This window comes from Bos taurus, chromosome 10 (genome assembly GCF_002263795.3).
Source record: "Bos taurus isolate L1 Dominette 01449 registration number 42190680 breed Hereford chromosome 10, ARS-UCD2.0, whole genome shotgun sequence".
In the NCBI taxonomy this organism is placed as follows: domain Eukaryota; kingdom Metazoa; phylum Chordata; class Mammalia; order Artiodactyla; family Bovidae; genus Bos; species Bos taurus.
The window spans coordinates 81243202-81265230 of NC_037337.1; the positions used below are offsets into that span (position 1 = coordinate 81243202).

Below are 22029 nucleotides of genomic sequence, written 5' to 3' on the forward strand. Positions count from 1 at the left end.
TCTCTGGGTTGGGAAGATCACCTGGAGAAGGAAATGAAACCCACTCCAGTATTCTTGCCTGGAAAATCCCATGGATGGAGGAACCTGGTAGGCTATAGTTCATGGGGTCGCAAAGAGTCAGACACGACTGAGTGACTTCACTTTCACTTTTCTTAACTAGACTCATAATATGTAGACCTGGGAAGGCCTTGGAGGAGCACTGAGGTTAACAGTGAGAGAAGCGGGCAGGTTGAAAGACAACGGGATAGTTGCTCTGTGGAGAATGCCATTTTAGGTATTACAATATAAACTTTTACAAAGGCTTGTAAAAGTTGATAAGAGTCAGAAAGTGGCTCGCCTAGGAGGGAGTGAGGAGGGGACGTTGAGTAAGCATGAGCATGAGGGAAACTTCTGGGGTGATGGAAATGCACTGCATCTTGCCTTGGGTGGTGGTGACTCTGTGTATCAGTTCAGTTCAGTCGCTGACTCTGTGTATACATTCATCAAATAAACTTCATCCAACAAATACTTAAGATGGGTACATTCTGTCATACTTTAATTATACCTCAATTTTTTACTTTTTACTTTGGCAAATTAATAAAGTTTATCTATAAAGTGATTTGACACTCAGGCTACCTATTTGCAGTGCTGGAGAAGACTCTTGAGAGTCTCTTGGACAGCAAGGAGATCAAACCAGTCAATCCTAAAGGAAATCAATCCTGAATACTCATTGGAAAGACTGATGCTGAAGCTGAAGCTCCAGTACTTTGGCCACCTGATTTGAAGAGCCGACTCACTGGAAAAGATCCTGATGCTGGCAAAGACTGAGGGCAAGAGGAGAAGGGGAAGACAGAGGATGAGACGGTTGGATGGCATCTCCAACTGGATGGACTGAGTTTGAGCAAACTCCACGAGATGATGACGGACAGGGAAGCCTGGCCTGCGGCAGTCCATGGGGTCTCAAAGAGTCTGACACACGACTTAGTGACTAAACAACTACCTATTAGCAAACCTCTGTTCCAATCGGACTTATTTATCTTACAAGTGAGGCATCAAGAACCCCTGAGGAGGAGGGTTTTCCCAAGAGCTCAGAAGAAACCTGCCTGCCCAGAGATGGCTGCGGCGCCCCGGCCAGGGGTAGGGAGACTGCAGCCTGGTTCAGCTGGCTGCCTCCCACCGCGCAGATTCGCTTCCCTGCGTTTGGAGCGGTGCCCATAGGCGGCGGTGCTAACAGAATCTCTCCGCGGGCGGTCCCCAGGGTTTGGACAGGCGTCTGCTCTCGTCTGAAAGTGAGACGATCACCTAGAGCCGCCGAGAGGAGCGGAAGTGGATGGAGCGCCAGGCCCCAGGGAGCACAGGCCAGCGCGCAGATAAATCACGGACACCAGCGGCACGGATCGTTCGGGATTGGCACTGAGTGCCAAATTCCAACGCCGGCAGCCAAGTTCTGGGAAGGGAAATCTGATCCGGATCGCGGCAGCGGTGGTGCAAAGTGAGACCCACCTGAGCCGGGCGGGGAGGGGCTGCCAGCCGTGATGGAGTCTCCTTTCCCGGCGGGAGCTCGGGCACCGGCCGAAGTCTCACCTGGCTCCCTGCCCTGCCCGAGGAGGTAAGAGGTCTCCGCTCTAAAGGAGAGAAAACTAAGGCTCACTGCCGCTTCCCCGAGCCTTGTAAGGACTGAGATGGGACTCCAAGCCCAATCGTCTGCTCTCCCGCATCCAAAACGAGTTTAAGGATCTGCAGGAGTGACTCCAAGCCCGTCACAAAGCAGACGTGTCCCCGGTTTCGATGTAGGCTCCCCACGCGAGAAGGAACCCGGGGAGAAATGAGCCCGCGGGGCGGGGGTGGGGAGCTGGGCTGGGTCCCGGGGCCAGGCTACCCGCCGGGACCTTCCGGACGCACTGAGCCCGGCCCTCCCGCCGGCGCCCGCACTGATTGGCGCTCGCGGCCGGCCTCCAGCCAGCTCACCTGCCCCTCCCAGCCAATCGGGGCCACCAGAATTGGGGCTGTCGCAGGGAGAGGGGGGTGATGCCGTTGACTGGAGGCTGAGCCTTCCTCCCCGCCGGGCCCGCCGCAGCCTGGAGCCCGAGCCGCAGGCTGCGCGCCCCCTCGTCCCTAGCAGCCGCGTTCCGGGACCCGCGCACTTGAATGCCGCAGCTCCCGGCCCGCGCCGCTCCGCGTCTCCGCCGGCTGGGACGCGCCCAGACGGCGCCCGCCGACGTCGCCTCCCCTCAGCCTCGCGCCGAGCCCGCCCTCGCCCAGAGCCCCGCGTCCCTGCCGGCCCCGGGGAGCGGGTGGGCCCGGCCGCGGGTAGCCCCGCCGAGGCAGGATGTTCACGTCCAAGTCCAACTCGGTGTCGCCCTCGCCGTCTCTGGAGCAGGCTGACTCGGACGCGCTAGACATCAGCACCAAGGTGCAGCTCTACGGTGTGCTGTGGAAGCGGTCTTTCGGGAGGCCGTCGGCCAAGTGGTCCCGGCGGTGAGTGCCCCTCCCGCGCCAAGTGAGGACCACCTGGGGAGGGAACCAGGGCCTAAGGACCCCCTACCGAACCCCTCACTGCCGTCCTGCGCCTGCCTTCCTTGTGACCTTGGCCTCGCCCCTTTTCGCTCTTCGGGGGCTTCTCCTGGAAGATGTGGATCCCAACCCTGGACCGGGTCATCCCTGCCCGAGGCTGGTCGAGCCGCTGAGTTCTCTGTGGAATGAATCTAAGTCGGGTTGGGGAGAGGGGGCGCGAGCAGAAGAGATCGTGGCCGTGGTTGGAGCCCAGTTGGGTCAGACTGGGCCGTACTCTGCAGCGGAGAAAGAAGCCCTGTCTTCAGCCAAACAGCCTCCCTGGGACCCCGCCCCCAATGCCATCATATTCATATCCCTCTGCCCCAGGCTTCTAGAAGTGGGCGTAGAGGTGGGGCATGGGTGTCCTCCCTTCCACCCCCCACTTCCACCCAAGCCCAACAACCTGGTACACGCAGGGAGGGAGCTTCTAAAAGGCACTGGCCAGGGGAGAGAGAAGGGCCTGGGAGAGTCTGGGTCCACCCCTGGAGGAGTCTTATTGGGAACTGGGGCTTCCCAGGTGGAAGCTGGGGCTTCTTTAGTTGTAAAGAACCTGCCTGCCAACGCAGGAGATTTAAGAGACTGAGTTGGATCCCTGGGTTGGGAAGATCCCCTGGAGGAGGGCATGGCAACTCACTCTAATTTTCTTGGCTGGGAAATCCCATGGATAGAGGAGCCTGGCAGGCTACAGTCCTTGGGGTCACAAAGAGTTGGAAAGGACTGAAGCGACTTAGCACGCACATGCAGTCATGTGTGTCTTTAAACTGGGCCTACAGAAGAGAGACTCCGGTGCTTCAGGCAGAGAAGCTGGGACAGAAAGGAGGGGCTCTTGGGGGTTGGGGGAAGGGAGATGGGGCAGGACTGAGCATGGATGGGTCCTGTCAGAAGGACTGATCCTGTGGAAGGGGTGGTGGGTAAGGTCAAAGCAGCCTGGGTCTTCAGCCTCAGCTTCCAGGTCCCAGCTCCAAGGCCACTCCTCAGAGGATGGTAGCTACTCATAACTGAGCCTGGAAGGTATTGGAGGAAGGGGGAGTTCACAGCCCTGAACTTGCAGGAATCTCCCAGTGCTGGTTTCAGGAGCAATGGGCCATCTTCTGGAAATTTTTCACCTTCAGGGCGATCTCAGCTCTGAGATTTGCTGTGTGATGGCCCCTGCCTGGAGGCATGACCCTGCCAGGAAACTAGGAGGGGGTCCAGATGCCCCATCCATCCCACCCTGTGCATCTGCCCCTGAGCACGGGGGCTCCCTTTGTGCCCAGGAACACAGTCCAGAGGGACATGGTTATAGTTGGTTTTGATGTTCTGTTTTGATGAATAATTTAATATGTCTACAGAACAAATGGAGCTGTGGATGCTGTTTCACATTTTACACACCTGGTTTCTGCTGGACTTCTCTTTGGGGTTTAATGGGGTGGTGGCTCCTTGAGTTCCTCCAAAGTTAAGCTTATCTCTGATCCCCTGAGGGGAGGCCTGGGGCAGCAGAGAAGCCATGTTGTGAGGGGTTTCCAGGGCTGTGTAATCTGAGCGGCAGCTCTCAAGCACCAGGAGCAGGCTTGTCTCTACCAAGGGCATCAAGTGGGTATGGGGAGGCAGCTTATAAATTCAAGAACCGTTAGCAGAATGCACCCCACCACCCCCTTCTACCTCAGTTGCTCCAGGCAGACAACTCCTCTGTTGGGTCTAGCTGCTGTCCTTGGTATTACCTTTGGGTCTTGTCCTCCAAGACGTCCCTTTCCATGCATTTTCACCTGACGGCATTCCTAGTAAGTGCTGGGGATCTGCAGCCCCCAGGTCTGTCCCCAGCGCCCCTCACCCACAGGTGTGGGGACTTGGCCACTGCATCTGCAGTTGATTCCAGGCCTGGGAGGCACTGGGGGCAAAAGTTCCCCAGCCAAAAGCACAGTGATGGAGCCCGGGAGCCTTGGAGAGCTGTAGCACCGCCCCCCCTCCGCCCCCCACCAAGAATCTCCACCAGTAGCTCCCACAGCCACTCAAAAAATCATCCAGCCCAAGTCAGAACAGTGTATACACTCTGCAAAGTCAAGTCCTCCAGCCCCCTTCCAAGGAGATTTTCATACTCTTGTTCCTTCATGGGAATTCTGGAGTTGCCCCTGTGCGAAGATTCCTCCTTCCCTGGGACTCAGGAAAGAGGTAACATTCCCTTGACCTCTCTAGGCCTCTGTCCATCCTCACAGATAAACACACACACACACGTGATTTAGCCTTGGATCAGCAACAGCCGGCCAGAGAGGGTCTGGAATGGGGCGGGGGGAGGCCTGATGCTAAGCTTAGCCCCTTCACTTCCCAGCAGGGCCCCTTGGGCCCCACTTACCTATCTGTGGCCTCTTTGGACTCCAGCTAATTAGCAGCCACAGGAAGGCCTGTGGAGGGGGTACTCAGGCCTGCCACCGCAGAGCCCTGCCATTAGAGCGATCGATACCATGGTTGAGGGGGGAAGCAGCTAAGAGGAGGGGGCCTGGAAAGGCTCCTGAGCTGCATAAATAACTCATGGGCAGGATGGGAGCGGCTGCGGCCGGCTGGGTTCTGTAAAGCCTCTTCTGCCCAGGGCCTGTCTCGGGGCCTGTGCCGCCAGCTCCTAGTGCCTGAGTAGCCCTTCCCTTCCCGGGGTGGGAAGATGCCCTTGAGCTGAAGGGCCAGCTTTTCTCCCCTATGAACAACAAAAAGAGAAAGGAATCCACAGAGTTTTTTAGCAGTAATCAGAGGATCTGGGAGGTGTCTAGAGGGTGACTCCTCCCCCTCACCTGTGAGCAGTGGAGACACAGGTGCTCAGAGACAAGTAGAACAGGAGTGAAGCCTCTCTGCCTGGGCCATTGTCAGCCACGCAGTGGCACTGGTCTAGCAGACAGGCCAGCTCTCTCCCAGGGCTTCATTCTTTTCCCAGCATTCCAGTTGTTGTTCAGTCGCGAAGTCACGTTCGACTCTGAGACCCCATGGACTGCAGCATGCCAGGCTTCCCTGTCCTTCACTGTCTCCCGGAGTTTGCTCAAACCCGTGTCCATTGAGCGGATGATGCCATCCCACCATCTCATCCTCTGTTGCCCACTTCTCCTCTTGCCCTCAGTCTTCTTTTCCAGCATCAGGGTCTTTTCCAATGAGTCGGCTCTTCGCATCAGGTGGCCAAAATATTGGAGTGTCAGCTTCAGCATCAGTCCTTCCAGTGAATATTCAGGGTTGATCTCCTTTAGGATTGACTGGTTTGATCTCTTTGCAGTCCAATCCACTCCCTAATCGCTCTCCACATCTCCCAAGGCTGGAGCCTCTGATGAGGAGGGCCCAGCTGACTCCTTCCTGCACCTGGGACATCTACACTCGTGTCCCCCCACCTCCCCCGGGTATAAGGTGACCGGTGGGCCCTGGGCATCAGCTGACTCCTGTGGAGCATCTGCGGGTCCTGCCTCAGGGAGCTGAGACTCATGGTGTCCACTAAGTGCCAGGGGAACCCTGGAGACGAGGGGGCCTTATTTCCCAAATCAGGTGTGGAAAGATGATCTGTGCAGCTGGTGTTCATCCCGCCAAAAGACTTGAGGAGACTTTCTTCCCACAGAGATTTGGGCCCGGGAGTTTCAGCCTTGGCTCTGAGCACCGCTTCCTGAAGGCGACACTGTGACACTGTCCCAGAGGGCTGGGGCGGGGAGAGCTGGCCCGTCCCCTCCACTCAGGCTCAGCCTCACTGCAGTGACACCAGGACTTGGTCTCGCTTCCTGGCTCAAATAGCCTTTCTCACGGCTGACTGGGAGGTGTCCCCCCAGCATGGCTGCAGCATTTCTGCCTGTTCTATCCCAGTCTGCAGGCCCCTCTTTTTTTTTTTATAATCAGCTTGCGCTTTCCCAACTTCTTTCAGAATGACTGTTTGGGTGGGCAGTGGCCAGGTGGCAGCTCAGGGTTCTCCCCAGATCCATCTAAGATGGTGGCATCAAAGTTGTTTTGAGTCCTTAGTTTAAGTATGATCTGGGTACAGTCTCCAGATCATAGCATAGCTATAAGATGAAATGGCACCCATTATGTCAGGCTTCACTGGGGTCACGTGACGATTTGCCTGGCCTGAAGTTAAATGAGTTGCTTATGCAAATAAGACATACTTCTCCCTCCCCACCCCCAGGAGCTGTCATTAGAGGGTACTGATGGGTTGTCTGAAAACAAGGGCCAGAACTCAAGCGGAACACTTTCAGGCGATTCACCTGCCTTACGTCCAAGACTTGGAAATATAAAGCAGTTTCTTTTGAGAGCAGTTGTGGCCCTGGTGGCAAGTGAACCCAGGCTCAGAGGCAGGTGCCCTGAGTTCCAGTCCCAGCTCTGCAGGTGACCAGCTCTGTGACCCAGGCCAAGGCACAGCTGCCTCACATCTCACTGGCTGGCAGTGTCTCATCCGTCAAATGGAAATGGATCCAATTGTGACGTTTACACTCTGTTCCATGGTGATTGTAACGGTGCCTTAACTCCACCACAGGGAGGCCGGGGGCAGAAGGTGGGTTCCACGGTCCCCTCCTACTTCTCCCAGTGCCTCTGCATTACTGCCTGCTTGGCATAGTAAGCTTGTCTTTACTATGTTGTTCAAAGAATTCTGCTAACTTGTTTTTTATTTTTTAAAATTGGAGTATAATTCCCAGGTGGCTCAAGTGGTAAAGAACCCACCTGCCAAAGCAGGAGACGCAAGAGATGTGGTTTGATCCCTGGGTTGGGAAGATCCCCAGGAGGAGGAAATGGCAACCCACTCCAGTATTCTTGCCTGAAAAATCCCATGGACAGAGGAGCCCGGTGGGCTACAGTCCATGGGGTCACAAAGTCAGACATGACTGAGTGAGCATGCACACAATTGCTTTATGATGTTGTGTTAGCTTCTGCTGTACAACAATGTGAATCAGCTATAGGTATACATATATCCCCTCTGCTAACATTTTTTGGAGCCCCTTGGACTTGGTGATCTTTGCATAAACCCTCACTTGTCATCACCCATGTACTTCACAGGCAGGATTTTTTGCTGTCCTGCCATTTCAGACCTAGAGCCAGACAAGTAGCAGAGGCCAGGGTGGGCATTCCCTGAGTGTACCAGGCTGCCCGGAATGAACAAAAAGGGATATGCACTGGGAGCTGTCATTTCTGCCACTTCTAAAAGGGACACTTCTGATAAGCCGTCCTTCCCTGGCTCTAGGATTTACTTGACTCTGCACCCCACACCCCCTTTCTCAGTGCCCGAGGAGCTCAGGGCTGAGGAAGCCTGGGTGCTGCTCCTGTTCTGGATGTTGGTGTCCCCAGGAAGAAGAGGCCGCCAGGCTGGGTGTCCTGCCTTCCTGGAACAGGTAACCCATGGCCTTTCACACTTCCACAGGCCAGGGTTTCTGCTGATCCCCAGGGGCTCTAAGTTCTTGTTTCCTTGTCTGTGGATGAACTGGCTGCCCAGCGTAGGTGCTCCTTGTTGCATTAGCAGATGTGGACTCTGGCTCCTTCCTCAGTCTCCCCCCACATCCCCACCGCCACACTGATGCACCAGCCTCCACACAAGCTTTCTGGGGGCCTTGTAGACTGTGTGAAAGGAAAGTAAGTGTTTAACTCTTTGCGACCCCATGGACTGTAGCCCACCAGGCTCCTCTGTCCATGGGATTCTCCAGACAAGTATACTGGAGTGGGTTGCCATTTCCTGCTTCAGCGTGAAGAGAAGGTTTGTCAAAGAGCAGGGTGGAGAGGTATTTAAATCCCAGAGGTGCAAGCACCTGGTTGGGTCAGTTCCCTGGTTTCCTGAGCCTTCCAGATACTGCATCTCACTACCACCAGGGCTGGGATTGTTCGCTGCTGTCTCTTGACCCTGTAGGGCCCAGGCTGTTGGATCTTCCCTGCATCCTCTCTTCTCTGCCCTCTTCCCTCACCCCACCTCCCTTCTGCCCTCCAGGATTCCCCCCACTCCAAGTTTCTCTCACTCTGTGATGCAACGCCCTTCCCAGCCCCTACACTCACACTTGGCTTTGCCCCTCCAAACCTTCGGAGCAGTGTAGATGGGCCTTGCTTTGCCAGGACCCATCCAACTTAGAAGGTACCTGTGGGTCTGCTGCTGCTACTGCTAAGTCGCTTCAGTCGTGTCCGACTCTGTGCGACCCCATAGACAGCAGCCTACCAGGCTCCCCTGTCCTTGGGATTCTCCAGGCAAGAACACTGGAGTGGGTTGCTATTTCCTTCTCCAATGCATGAAAGTGAAAAGTGAAAGTGAAGTTGCTCAGTCGTGTCCGACTCTAGCAACCCCATGGACTGCAGCCCACCAGGCTCCTCCGTCCATGGGATTTTCCAGGCAAAAGTACTGGAGGGGGTGCCATTGCCTTCTCTGACCTGTGGGTCTAAGTAGCCTTTTTTGCTTGCTTCCAGCTGGATCTACTGTGAGGCCCATGTTGACCATCACACTCTGCTTGAGCCCTTGTTGCCTTCAGGGCACTGAGGAGGGGAGTAAAGGTGGAAGCAAAGCTGAGGAAAACCTTCCTGGGCTCCCTGGTTCAGCTCGGACGGCACCTTGTCCGCCTTGCACCTCAGTTAGTGTCCTGGCCCTCGTGTCATCCCAGACTCTGCTCTCCCTCCCTTGTCTATTCAGCAAGCTCTGCTGACTTTTATCAGCAACAACCAAGAACTCTAATCTGCCCCTCTGCCCAGCTGTGGCACCCTCTGAGACACCTTCTCCATGTCTAAAACTGCAAGGTGACCTCACAAGGGCCCTTTTGAAGCCCACTGGCAGCTCCCGTCATCTGCCATAAGGGGCCCCACCTTCTCATAGGGACCACAAGCCCCACCCGTGTCTGGTCCTCACTGCTGTCTTTGACTTGAACTCACCTCTCACTCCCCTCCCCCACACCACTGCTCACCCCTCTGGCACTTAGCTGCCAGTGATACCTGGCGTGTTCTGATAGCCTTGAAACACAGTGTTCGTTGCATCTGCTGTGCCTTCTGTCTGAGATGCTTCTCCACTTCCCTCGTCCCCTAGACACTCCTATGCATCCTTCCAAACCCTGCTGAGTTGTCACCCCCTCTCGGAGAACATTCCGGGCTGGACACCCAAACGATTCATTCCTCACCCATCTGTCTTCCTGTTTCTCATACAAATTTACAAGGTGGCAGGGTACCCTGGTGCTTTACAATGTTCCCAGCTCCCCACTTGCCAGCTGTGTAACCTGGGGCATGCTACTTAACCTCTCTGTTCTCCGCTCATTTCATCTGGCTCATGTGAGGAGTAAATGGTTAACAACCATTCTGATGTTATTAAAACAGTGCCTGGCACAAAGGAGAAGCTGTAAAAGCATTGGCTGTGTTTTAAATTATTGATTTGTACAATCAGTGTTTGCCTGTAAGCTCCCTGAGGACAGGAAATCATCAAGCCCAGACTGTACCAGGAGATTCGCTCATGCTCTCTGACCTGAGCTGGCCAGGGGCTTGCAGTCACCTTGCAGAGAGAAGCTCTAAGAAGACAAATCACGATGCCAGGTCTGAAGCAGTAAGGAGAGCCAACAGTAGTGGTGAGAGGGGCTGGGCATCAGAGAACAGAGCAGCTGAGAACCTGAGCTCTGTCAGTGTGTTACCCAGCCAACTTTGCTTACCAGCAAGCCAGATGCTGAGCCACCCAGCTTTGCAGCAGAGATAAGGTTTATTCACGAGGCAGCCAAGTGAGGAGTCGGGAGAGTTAATCTCAAATCTGCCTCCCCAGAGGCAAGCAGCTTGGGGTATTTATGGTCTAAACAAGAAGGGAGTCTGAGGCATGGGGGGAGGTGACTGGAGGAAGGAGGTGAAGCAGTCTGTGTTCTGCACAGGCGCATCTGAGTTACATGCTTCTTTATGGAAGGCATGTGCAAATTCCAGGGAAGTCTGATATGGAGGGAACCTGGGCTGTGACGTCACCTGTGGGGCGAGCAGGTCTATTCTGTGCAGACTCTGATCAGATGTGTTGGGTCCTCCCAGTTTCACCCAGTTTGTTGTGTAACAAGCAGAGGGCTTTTAAACAAGCTCTTCCCTTATCTGGTGGTCTGTTAAGACAAGCTCAAGAATTTGCGTTAGTCACCAGTTTCTGTTACGGATTTTTCAGCCCATGGCTCATGCTTTCAGTCCTCCCCTATCTCTTGATTCAGTTCCTCAGCTTTGGCAGAAGAGGACCACATTCTGCTGATAAGGGTGGAAAGCCTTTGGAGAATTAGAGGAATGGAATTGTTTTGCGTTTGATTGCAAACATGGGACCATGTTTAGGATCTGGGTTTTTTTCCTCTTTTGAAGGCAGGTGCTTTAGTCTTTATGTTGAATAATCATCATATGAATTAGAGTTTGGGGCTTAAGAATACGTGGCAAAGAGCAAGTACAGGGTTTTACCAAGAAGGAGTATAAATCCTAGCCAGCTCACAGGAGAATGACAGTCTAGGGGACTTCCCTAGTCGTCCAGTGTTTAGGACTTTGCCTGCCACTGTAGGGGGTGAGGGTTCAAACCCTGGTTGGGGAGTTAGGTCCCACAAACCCTGGGGCCAAAACACCAAAACATGAAAAAACCAGAAGCAATATTGTAGCAAATAAAAGACTTTAAAAATGGTTCCATATCAAGAAAGAAAATCTTTAAAAAAAAAGACAGTTTAAGTAATCCCTCAGATATAGACCTAGTTCCTTACAGGATCCACGAGAAGATATTTCCTAAGAATCCAGGTTCTTCGGGTGACACTTGTTGGAGCCAAGTTGCATAATTTTTTCTCAGTAGGTTTTAACTTCCAACGTGGTGTTAGTATACACATAACATGAGCTACTGGCTGCCACACACGTGCTCCTTCTCTGCTGCAAACCTCGGCGTCTCAGCATTCGGCTTGCTGCACGTCAGGCTGACGAACCTGGTCTGGTAACAAGCCGGCAAACTGAATTCCCGGTCTGCCCCTTCCTAGCTGCTGAATCTCTCTGTGCCTCAGCTCCTTCACCAGTGAAGTGGAAATACAGCCCCAACTCTCAGAGTTGTCGTGAGAGATTAAATCAGATAATGTCAATAAAACACTTAGAAAAGTGAGCGTCTTGGTACCTGGTAAATTTTCCTTCATCTAGAGGTGAAATTCTTTAAGACCAGAGAGAAGACGCAGCCAGGGCAGACACAGACCCTTTACTCATGTACACGCTCTGGGCTTCACTGAAGCTTAGGACTAGACAGGGAGACCCCAGGGGCTAGGACTGGAGACCAAGCTTTGCCCAGGACTGAAGTTGGCCTGGGTAGAAGGGTGAGCTTTGGACAGGAGGGAGGGGCGGGTGCAGGAAAGGGCTGTGTATTTGGAGGACAGCGAGTTGGCCAGCTGGGCTGAAGCCAAGAGCTCTTGCCAGTAGTTTTTTGAGCACAAATGGGAAAGGAGGTCAGGGGAGGCAGTGGCAGACACTGAACCTAATAATAATAAATATTAGTAGTAGTAATAAAAGTAAATGTTTAAGGAACATTTACCATGTGTCACACAATGTTCAAAGACTTTATGTGAACAACTCTTTTCGTTATCCCAACAACCCTAAGAGATATATGTACTATTAGTGTTTTCAAGTTCCCCTGGGGGACCAGAGCCCTAGAGAGATCAGAGAACTTGCCCTGGTCACACAGCTGGTAAGTGGCAGAGTTCTGATGCTTGTCTACCCCAGCCTTGAAACCTACTGCCTTTGGCCCATCTGTTTCCTGCCCAGGTGATGGCCCAAAGGCCAAAGCAGCTTCTGAGGCAGTGTGGTATGGGAGTAGGAACAGAGGCTGTTGTCTGTGTTTCCAGTCCCAGGTCTACCTCTACCCTGGCTATATGACCTTGCATGTGTAGCTTCATCTCTTAGCCTCAGTTTCCTCATCTGTAAAATGGGAACAAAAAGCCCTACCTTCCAGGATTATTACATGGATCAAATGCTGATACCTAGGGCTTCCCTGGTGGCTCAGACAGTAAAGAATCTGCCTGCAATGCCAGAGACCGGGTTCAATATCTGGGTCAGGAAGATCCCTTAGAGAAGGTAATGGCAACCCACTCCAGTATTCTTGCCTGGAGAATTCCATGGACAGTGGAGCCTGGTGGGCTACAGTCTATGGGGTCGCAGAGTCGGACACAATTGACCAACTAACACTTTCATTTTTTCTTTCACATCCAGCATGGAAAGCAGCACATGAGAACAGCTAAACAACCAGTGTCTATCTCCAGCCCTTATTCAGTGAGCCCAACTCGGCAGGACTCAGAAGGAGGCAGCCCCTGGCTTGTGGTCAGAATGAGAACCCCGGGAGTAAGGGGATGTTGGAGGAAGGGGCAGGAAGAGGAAGCATCCTTCTGTGCAGGGCACTCTGACCTTGGGCCCCCACCTGCTGCAGAGAAGCTGAGAGTCATCGGCTGGAGCAGCGGGCAGGCACTGAGACAGGGTTACAAGCAAAGCCAGCCCTTTGGGTCCTCGAAGTGACCTTGCCAGATGTACCCTTTGTTGGACGATCCTCCTCCTTGCCAGCCAGGGAGTCACCCTCCTCCTCCAGATCCATGCCAGCTCCCTTCCCTTGATTCCCATCCCCACCCAAAGCAAACCAAGAGCAGCTGCAGCCAGACCAAGGCTTGGCATGCATGGCACGTGACCCTTCATGACCCCTGTAGCCATGGGAGCCCCTAGCTCTGCTGAAGTCTGGAACAAAGCATGCCCTGGACATCCGTCTTCCCCTGCCTCTCAGCGGGCACAGAGAGGAGGGCCGTGACATCCTACGTGGCAGACGGGTGTGGAGGACTTTTCATGCCTTCATCCCCTGGGTCCTTTCCTGTCCCTCCTGTGGCCCCAGCCCCGAAGGGATCCCATGCATGACCCCCTAGCCCTCCAGCAACGGTCTGTCCTCAGCCCAGCGGCTGGACTGAGCCTTCTGCCATGCAAATTGGATTGCATCGCTCCCCTCAGAACCCTCCAGTGCCTGTCCCTCCTACTCAGAGGAAAAATCAGCCTCTATCAACTAGCAGTCTGATTTTCAGCAGGTCATGTCACCTTTCTGCTTCATTTCTGCCCATAGAAAATGTAGACACCTGCCTCATAGGATAATAAAAGTGTTAGTCGCTCAGTCATTAACAACTCTTTGCAACCCCGTGGACTGTAGCCTGCCAGGCTCCTCTGTCCACAGAAATCTCCAGGCAAGAATACTGGAGTGGGTTGCCGTTTCCTCCTCCAAGGGATCTTCTCCACCCAAGGACTGAACCCAAGTCTCCCGCATTTCTGGCAGATTCTTTACTGTCTGAGCCACCAGGGAAGCCCTTATTGGATAATGCTGCTGCTACTGCTAAGTCACTTCAGTTGTGTCCGACTCTGTGCGACCCCATAGACACTGGAGTGGGTTGCCATTTCCTTCTCCAACGCATGAAAGTGAAAAGTGAAAGTGAAGTCGCTCAGTTGTGTCCGACTCTTCGCGATCCCATGGACTGCAGCCTACCAAGGCTCCTCAGTCCACGGAATTTTCCAGGCAAGACTACTGGAGTGGGGTGCCATTGCCTTCTCCAATTGTCGGATAATAGTGAGTGTTAAATGTATTAACAGAGGTAACTACTTGCAATAACATATTGCTTGGGGTAAGTGCTAAATAAACGTTAGCTTTATCATTAATGCTATTATAGTAGCCAACAGGGCCTTACACAATCTGCTTTCTACCTGGTTCCTTCTGCTGCAGCCACATTGCAGTTCCTTCCAGAACCAGGCACACTTCCCATTCCAGGGCCTTTGCACCTATGGCTCCTCTGCCTGGAACACTTACCTTTCCACAGATAATGCCTTCAGGCTCTCCTTGACCACTTTGTTTAATATCAAAACCTCGCCCACCCACCCCTCACCCCATCAATTCCCCTGGTTTATTTTCCTCTATAGCATTTATCAGCATCTGGTACTTTGCAAGTCTTTCTTTCTAACTTAGTTACTGTCTGCCTCCCCACTACACACACTCAAGTATAAACTCTATGGGAACAGGGATTTGTGTCTCTCTTGTCCACATCTCTGTCCCCGACACTCAGAACATTGCCTGGCACAGGTGGGAGTGCAGCGATTATTTATTGAACCAATGAACGTTTCTTCAGAGCAGCCCCAGGAGACAGGTACTCGAAGCCTCATTTTGTAGAGGAGCTTTGAAGGGAAGACCCTGCAAGGCTGGGAGCCTGCTGGAGGCTGTGGCTTGAGGGATATGGATTGTTTGCCTCCAGAGCCCTGTTCTCTCCCTGCCCGTGTGTCTAGTGACCATCTGTCTGCCACCCTCACCGAATCCCCGGTACAGTGCTTTGCTCTGAGTGAGGAGGAGTCTCTAGAAGTGTCACAAAGGCAAGGAAGTATTTATCTTGGTCAGCTCAGGCAAATACCGTAGCTTGAATAAACAATCTGTTACACTGTTAAACCCTTCTGCTCAACAACAGAAATTTATTTTCCTAGGAGGCTGAAAGTCTGAGATCAGGTGCTGACGTAAGCAGGTTCTTTCTGGGAAGGACTCTCTTCCTGGCTTGTCGATGGCTGCCTTCTCACTGTGTTCTAAAGGGGCCAAGTGGGAGAGCAAATGCTTCATCTTAATAGGATCGGATTGTGGCCCCACTTCTTGACCTCATGTAACCTTAACTACTATCTAAAGACTACTTCCAGGGACTGCCTTGGTAGTCCTGTGGTTAAGAGTCCACCTTTCCAATGCAGGGGCTGCAGATTTGATCCCTGGTTGGGATGGGAGAGCTAGGATCCCACATGCCTTGGGACCAAAAAACCAAAACATAAAACAGAAGCAATATTGTAGCAAATTCAATAGAAACTTTAAAAATGGTCCACATCAAAGAAAAATCTAAAAAAAAAATAAGACCCTGTCTCCAGATACGGTCACATTGGAGGTTAGGGCTTCAACTTATAAATCTGGGGGAATACAGTTCATTCCATAGCAGTATTTCAGTAACCACTGAAAGGGGAGGAGAAGGGTCTCTAAGAGGCGGTTCTGTGTCCCCTGCCTCCCATTTTCCTGTGGGTGACAGGACTGTGGAGATGTGCCACTCAGTCCAGTCCTGGCTCTTCTTCAAATTGGCAGAGTGATAAGCACAGTCTCATCTGATCCTCACAAGAACCAGACGAGGTCCATGTTATCACTCCCATTCTACAAGTGAATAAACTGAGGCTCAGAGAGGCAAGCTTACTTGGTCTAGCCCCTCCCCCTTCCCCCCCGACCCCAGGCTGAGAAATGACAGGTCTGTGTTCTTATCTACTCTATAAATTTCCTTTGAAACTGTCAGGGGACATCTCACTTGTCCCACAGGGCCGAAGGACCATGACAGGTCCTCCAGATAAGAGTGAGCACCCAGGGTGCGGCAGTGGTGCTAAGTGCCAAGTGCACAGCAGGTCAGCACGTACAGGAGCTGGTCTGGTCACCAGAGGGTGGGCATTCCTGGGAAAACTGTGCGGTCTCTTTCTCAGGATCGTGCAAGACAGAGTGAGGCGGGAGGCAGCGAGCTTAGTGTTCATGGGGCCAAGGGGCTAAAGGGCAGAAGTGGCAGGAAGGCTGAGAAAATGGGCAGGGGTCAGGTGCTGGGGGGCCCAGAACGTGCCTGCTGTTCTGCAGACAGTGGTATTCGTGTGTTCTTCCTCCACTGGAGGGTGGGGTTGGTGGCGGGGTGAATCGGCTTTAGCAGGAAGTCACCTCTGAGGTCCACAGCTGTCCTCAGTGTCTGGGTGGGCCGAGAGGGTCCATGCAAATAAAGAGCATGGGTGGGGTTGGGTGCAGAGCAAAGGACAGAGCTGAGCTCCTTTCCTGGGGGAGGTGAGACAGCAGCTGTCGGCAATCACAGCAACCCTCCCACTGTAGCTGTGGCCTCGGGAGGGTCCCCATGGCTGGTGGCACCTTCAGAGATTCACCAGCCCCTTTTCGAGTCCCTCCCAAGAGGGTGGGTCCAACCAGGGGTGTGCCGGTGAATGTTTAACCACTTGCTCTCTTGGGGGTGGGGTGGGGTGGAGCCCTTGATGTTTTGTAGCATTTGATGATTTCCATGGTGTAAATATTCCCACTCTGACTGATATCAGCTACTGGTATGATGTCACTGAACTCAGAGCAGGGGAGAGTCATGCTATTGGCCGTCATGAGCCCATCTGAGTGGTGTTTCTAGCTCCCCCTAGTCCCGTGGCTCCAACAGCAGCATTAGCAGCTGCCCCAGGAGGATGGAGCTACCACTCTGGGCTCTCAGGTCCAACTGGATCTTCTCCTGGTGTCTTATCTAGTCATCAGACCTGTGAGAGTCCCCTGGGTGGATGCAAGAGCTCCGCCTCTGGGCATCAAAGTCAGAAAGCACCAAGGGCCTAGAGATCCCAAAGTGAAAGTGTTAGTCACTCAGTCGTGTCTGACTCTTTGCAACCCCATGGACTGTAGCCCGCCAGGCTCCTCTGTCCATGGGATTCTCCAGGCGAGAATACTGGAGTGGGTAGTCATTCCATTCCCCAGGAGATTTTCCTGACCCCAGGGATCGAACCCACATCTCCTGCATTGGAGGTGGATTCCTTACTGTCTGAGCCACCAGGGAAGCCCTAAGTTAGCCCCAGGGCCCAGAAAGGAGGCCTTGGAACATCCAAGACCAAAGGCAATGCAGGTGTCACATGTAGGCTGCAGGCCTGGCCTCACCAGCCTGGTACCCACATGCCATTTGATTGCCAGTCTTCAAGACCACTTGTCAAAAGACCCACTTTGGAACTGTGGGTCCTCCAGCCCTTCTCCTGCCCCTCCTGGGGTAGACTCACAGGGCTGAAGGTACCTGAGGGGAAGGACCACAGATACCCCCCTGTGCCAAAGGGGGTGGCTCGGCGGCTGGAGGAGCCAGCTGTGGAGGCTGCCTGTGGGCCTCCCACTTCCGCTCGTCCACTGGCGTGAGGGTGGGCTGCCTGTTGGTGGGGGGCTGGCCAGCTGAGGACTTTGCCTGGATGTGGCACGTGAGTTGGCAAAGATGAGTCTGCACAGTGTCCTCGTGGGCTCCCCACGTGAGCACAGATACCCCAAGGGTGCTCTTGTCATCCCAAGAAACCTCACCCCTTCCCTCCTGTTTGCCCCTCCTCCCCACCACCCACTATAGGTTTTGCATCATCAAAGAGAGCTTCCTTCTTTACTACTCTGAGAGCGAAAAAAAGAGCTTTGAAACCAATAAATACTTCAATATCCATCCCAAGGTGAGGGGCCTCTCCCCAGGGCACAGTTGGGAGGTCCCAGTGGGAACAACAGGGGACGGTATCCTCTGAGGGGAGGGTGCTCTCCGGTGTCTTGCTCAGGTCCCACAGAGAGTCTTTGTCGTGGGGCGGAGGGCGGGGGGGGGGGGCGCACAAGCCACCCTGGCCCCCTCCCAGGCTGTGTCCCTCCTGTGTCCCTCTGGGAGAGTTCTGGTCTGGCTTCTAGCCTCAAGCCTTTAGCAACACCTGGATATTGGCTGAGGCTCCCAGAGGCCTTTGGTGACCTGGGCTGGGTGGGGAATGGGGGCCACTGTCCTGGTTCTTTCTCAGGGTGTCATCCCTCTGGGCGGCTGCCTGGTGGAGGCCAAAGAAGAGCCCAGCATGCCCTACGCCATGAAAATCTCCCACCAGGATTTCCACGTGAGTAAGGCTCTCTGCTTGGCCTGGGCTCCGCAGAAACAGAGCAGATTCCCTGGGACCCCAGGCTCCCTGGGGGCATCCCCTCCAGTGGGCTTGCCTGAGAAGAGTGTCAGTGACTTGGGGACATGGGTGAGAGCATGGAGCAGGCCTGCAGAGGCCGAGTGGTGGCTCCTGGAGTGGCTCCTCTCAGGCACACCTGTGTCTTCTCTTCCTGGCAGGGGACCATCTTGCTGGCCGCCGAGTCGGAGTTTGAGCAGACCCAGTGGCTGGAGATGCTGCAGGAGTCTGGGAAGGTGTAAGTGCACGTGGGCAGGAAGCGGGGGCAGCCTGACGGTCTGGAAGGGGAGAGTGTGGGCTAAGCCAACCCTGACCTCCCTGCCTCTCGACTGGGATCCTGGTGGGCATGGAGACACCCTGGGAGAGGGCAGGGTGGGAAGCACAGGGCTGGGGGGAGCTGGTTTGTGTGGGGAGTGGAGATGGACCAGATTTAGAGAATCTTTGGGGAGTCTTCTAAATAAGATTCGAGCAAAGTGAGCTTTGCTTGTTTAGAGTCACAGGTGGCATACGTAGACACCATTTGTCTCCTACTCTCGGGAGCAAATCCAGTGTCACTATTGAGAAGTTGGCAGCCTCCTGACACCCATCCCATCTCCCCAGCCCCTAAGTTATCCTAGCACAGACCAGTGGTTTGCCCAGGTACAGAAACCTCCAGCCCAACACAGCCCATTTGCACACAGACCCCTGTCTCAGCCCCTGCCTATTTGTGGTGGGCTGTGCTTTTGGTTCCACAGATGATTCTGAGTGGTGCCCTGGGCCAGGCCTTGTGGCAGGTGGTGGGCGTTCAGTGATCTAGAAAGCAGCCCAGGAAGCAATCTCTTTCCTGCTCCCAAAGTGCTATTGGCCCAACCTGTGGTGGCCCACTTTGCAGCCTGGGCCAGCCTCCGGGGACTGTAGTGGATCGATGCTGGTGGCTCGCCCAGAGTCACGGGGCCCAGGGTGGGTGCGGCTGGGATTCTGGGGAGAAAGGATGACGAGGACACACTCTGCACGTTCTCTTTCTCCTCCAGCCTTCTGTTTTAACAGTTGTGTGTGTCTTCCTCTTCTCTCCTGTTCCATCTGCCCTCCCTCCCCAGGACTTGGAAGAATGCCCAGCTGGGAGAAGCCATGATCAAGAGCCTGGAGGCCCAGGGGCTGCAGTTGGCCAAGGAGAAGCAGGAGTATTTAGGTTGGCTGAGGGATGGGCTGCAAACAGGCTCTCTGGTGATAGCATTTCAGGGCCAGGGGCTGCAGCCCAAGGTTTGGCGCAGGACTGAGGGAGCGTGTCTTGGGTAGGGGTTTAGCAGGCTCCAAGGAGCCGGAGACCAGCCCAGAGCCTGGGGGGCTATATGGCATGATACGAGTCCTCTGGGTTGGCATGACAGGAGGCAGGAGAGCCTAGTGGTTAGGAGCCTGAGCTCTGGACCCAGCTTTGTCATTTATCCATCAGCTGTGTGGATCTTTAGGCAGCTCATCTTAAGCCTCAGTTTCCTCACCCTTAAACTGGAGACAAAATTAGCCCCCAACTTTTAGAGGTGGTGGAAATGCCTAGAAACACCTGTGTCCGGTGTGCAGCAAGGGCCCCACAAATGGAGAGGATGTTGCCCCCAGACCCCAGTTCTCACCCCCAACCCTCTTTAAGGTTCTAGGCCTATGTGCCCCTGATTGGCTAGTGGTTGTTGTCCAATTGTTAAGTTGGGTCTGACGCTTTGAGACCTCGTGGGCAGCAGCATGCCATGGACTGCAGCACGCCAGTCTTCCCTGTACTTGATTGTCTCCTGGAGTTTGCTCAAACTCATGTCCATTGAGTAGGTGATGCCATGCAACCATCTCATCCTCTGTTGCCCCCTTCTCTTCCTACCCTCAATTCTTCCCAGCATCAGGGTCTTTTCCAATGAGATTAGCTGGTAGGCATGCTCTGTTTGAGAAAGAAGACAGTAAGTCTGGGAGGTTGGTCCTTTGCCTGCGACCCTCTCCCTTACTGCCTCCTTAAACTTGTGGGGACCAGAGCACTGACTCCCCCCTGCCTGCTCTAGACACCCTCTGCTCCCAGGACCTGCCTTACTTCACTAGCCAGACATCAGTGCAAAGGTTAACAGCACAATGGGGGTGCAGAGACGCACTTGAGCTTCAAAGATGAGATGTCTTTTTCTTGTGAATGTACAATGTGGGGTCATTGCCAGGAGAGGAGGGTAGCAGATCAGGCCAGCACAGAGTTTGCAGCCCCAGGAGCTGGCCCCTCCTGGCCCCTCAGTGGCCAACCCCGGCTGGCCTTGGGGCCAGCAGTGCCAACCTCATCCTTGGAAGGAGCTGGGGGCAATGGAGGCGTGACCCCTGAGGCAGTGACCCCTCAGGACTGGATCTGCAGTGAGCATCTTGTGAGAGTGTGTATGCTTGCTTTGGCAGACAAACTGATGGAAGAGACCGAAGAACTCTGCCTTCAGAGGGAGCAGAGAGAGGTAGGGGCACGTTGAGGCCACTCCCCACCGCCTCCCGCTCTGTGGGCCCTTTCACAGCCGCTGTGCGCTGACCCATGTTCCTAGCATTAGGGAAGGGTGTAGGGGAGACGGGTTCCTAGACAACCTGCTGGGAAATCAGATGGGCAGAGCAGGGAAGCCACTGAGATGACAGTGCTTGGGACTTGCTGTTGCTTTTTGACAAGAAGTGTGTTTCTCCTTACCAATCCCCAGGGAGGAAAGTCAAAAGAGTAGGTGTTCACTTTCTAAAGAAAGAGCCATTCAGAAATTTTATAAGCTGTGTCAGGAGGCAACGAGCTTCTTGTCACTACTGATATTCACAGGAGGATGAGGTGGCCTTTTTCATCCAGAGGGACTTCTGGCCCCATAAAGGTGACTGGGTTGGAAGATATCAGAGGTTCCTTCATCCTCTAAATGTTAACAGACAAGTTTTAAGGAGGCCAAGCATTGGCCGGAGGCAGCCTGTGGGGTGAAGGAGACCCTTGCCTCGTTTGAAGACTAGGGCTGCTGAAATCCACACTATTTGGGATCTCCATGAAACCCTGGGCCTTGCCTGTTCTGAGGAGCCTGTTCTGAGGGCAGGGTAGGGTAGTGGTTATCAGTGCTGACTTGGAGCCAGGCTGCCTGTGTCTGGATTGGACCTTCACTGCCTCTGACTGTGTGACCTTGGGCAAGTTACTCCGCCTCTCTGAACATTAATAGCCTTAAGTGAAAAATGGAGATAATAATAGAACCCATCTTATCAGGTATGTTTTGAGGATTAAGTGAGATGTGATATATAAAGTGCTTAGCACAGAGTACATGCTTAATGAACATATGTGTTCGTATTACAATCGTTAACTGTGAGTCCATCCTACAATTGAACTGCCCGAGGTCCAAGCCGCAGAGTGGCATGCCCCGGCACACCCACAGAAGGAGGGCCTGATTTAGTCCATTTCTCTTTGCCTGGTTCCTGTTGCTTATCTCTCCCAGGCAAGTTCAGGGCTGGGCTCAGTGCCTGCTTCTCTGACTTGATTCTCACAAACCTCTTGCCCTTCCCAACCACCCTCCCGGGGCTTGGGAACAGACTTGACAGTCAAGAAGCATATCACCGGGAAAAAAAAAAAAGAAGCAGCCTCACGGCGATGTTGCACCCTGAATACTGCTGGGGCCTTTCAGAGTACCTGAACTAGGATGGGCGCTCGATAATGCTGTGGAATGACTTAATATTTTTAATTCTTATAATTTTACATTGCATCTTGATTTTTAACCAGTAGGACAGTCCACCCTCATTTTTCTTCTTCCAAAATGTTATCAGATATTCTCACCCATTTTTTTGTTCCAGCTGGACTTCAGTGTCATTTTGTTAATTACAAAAACACAACCAACCAAACAGACAGAGAAGGAAATCTGAGGATTTTTATTAGGATCGCATGGATTTGAGGAT

General features: G+C 53.6%; 1 protein-coding gene across 1 annotated transcript in view; it reads left to right on the plus strand.

The window, feature by feature from the left end:
* The first annotated feature begins 2308 nt into the window (after nucleotides 1-2308).
* The window catches only part of PLEKHD1 (pleckstrin homology and coiled-coil domain containing D1), a 30757-nt gene continuing 11036 nt past the window's right edge, over nucleotides 2309-22029 (plus strand). Inside the window, exons 1-6 of the mRNA NM_001205482.1 lie at nucleotides 2309-2457; nucleotides 17580-17673; nucleotides 18001-18090; nucleotides 18309-18385; nucleotides 19224-19315; nucleotides 20533-20585. Coding sequence (NP_001192411.1) covers nucleotides 2309-2457; nucleotides 17580-17673; nucleotides 18001-18090; nucleotides 18309-18385; nucleotides 19224-19315; nucleotides 20533-20585 — 555 coding nt within the window. The remainder of the gene's footprint in view (nucleotides 2458-17579; nucleotides 17674-18000; nucleotides 18091-18308; nucleotides 18386-19223; nucleotides 19316-20532; nucleotides 20586-22029) is intronic.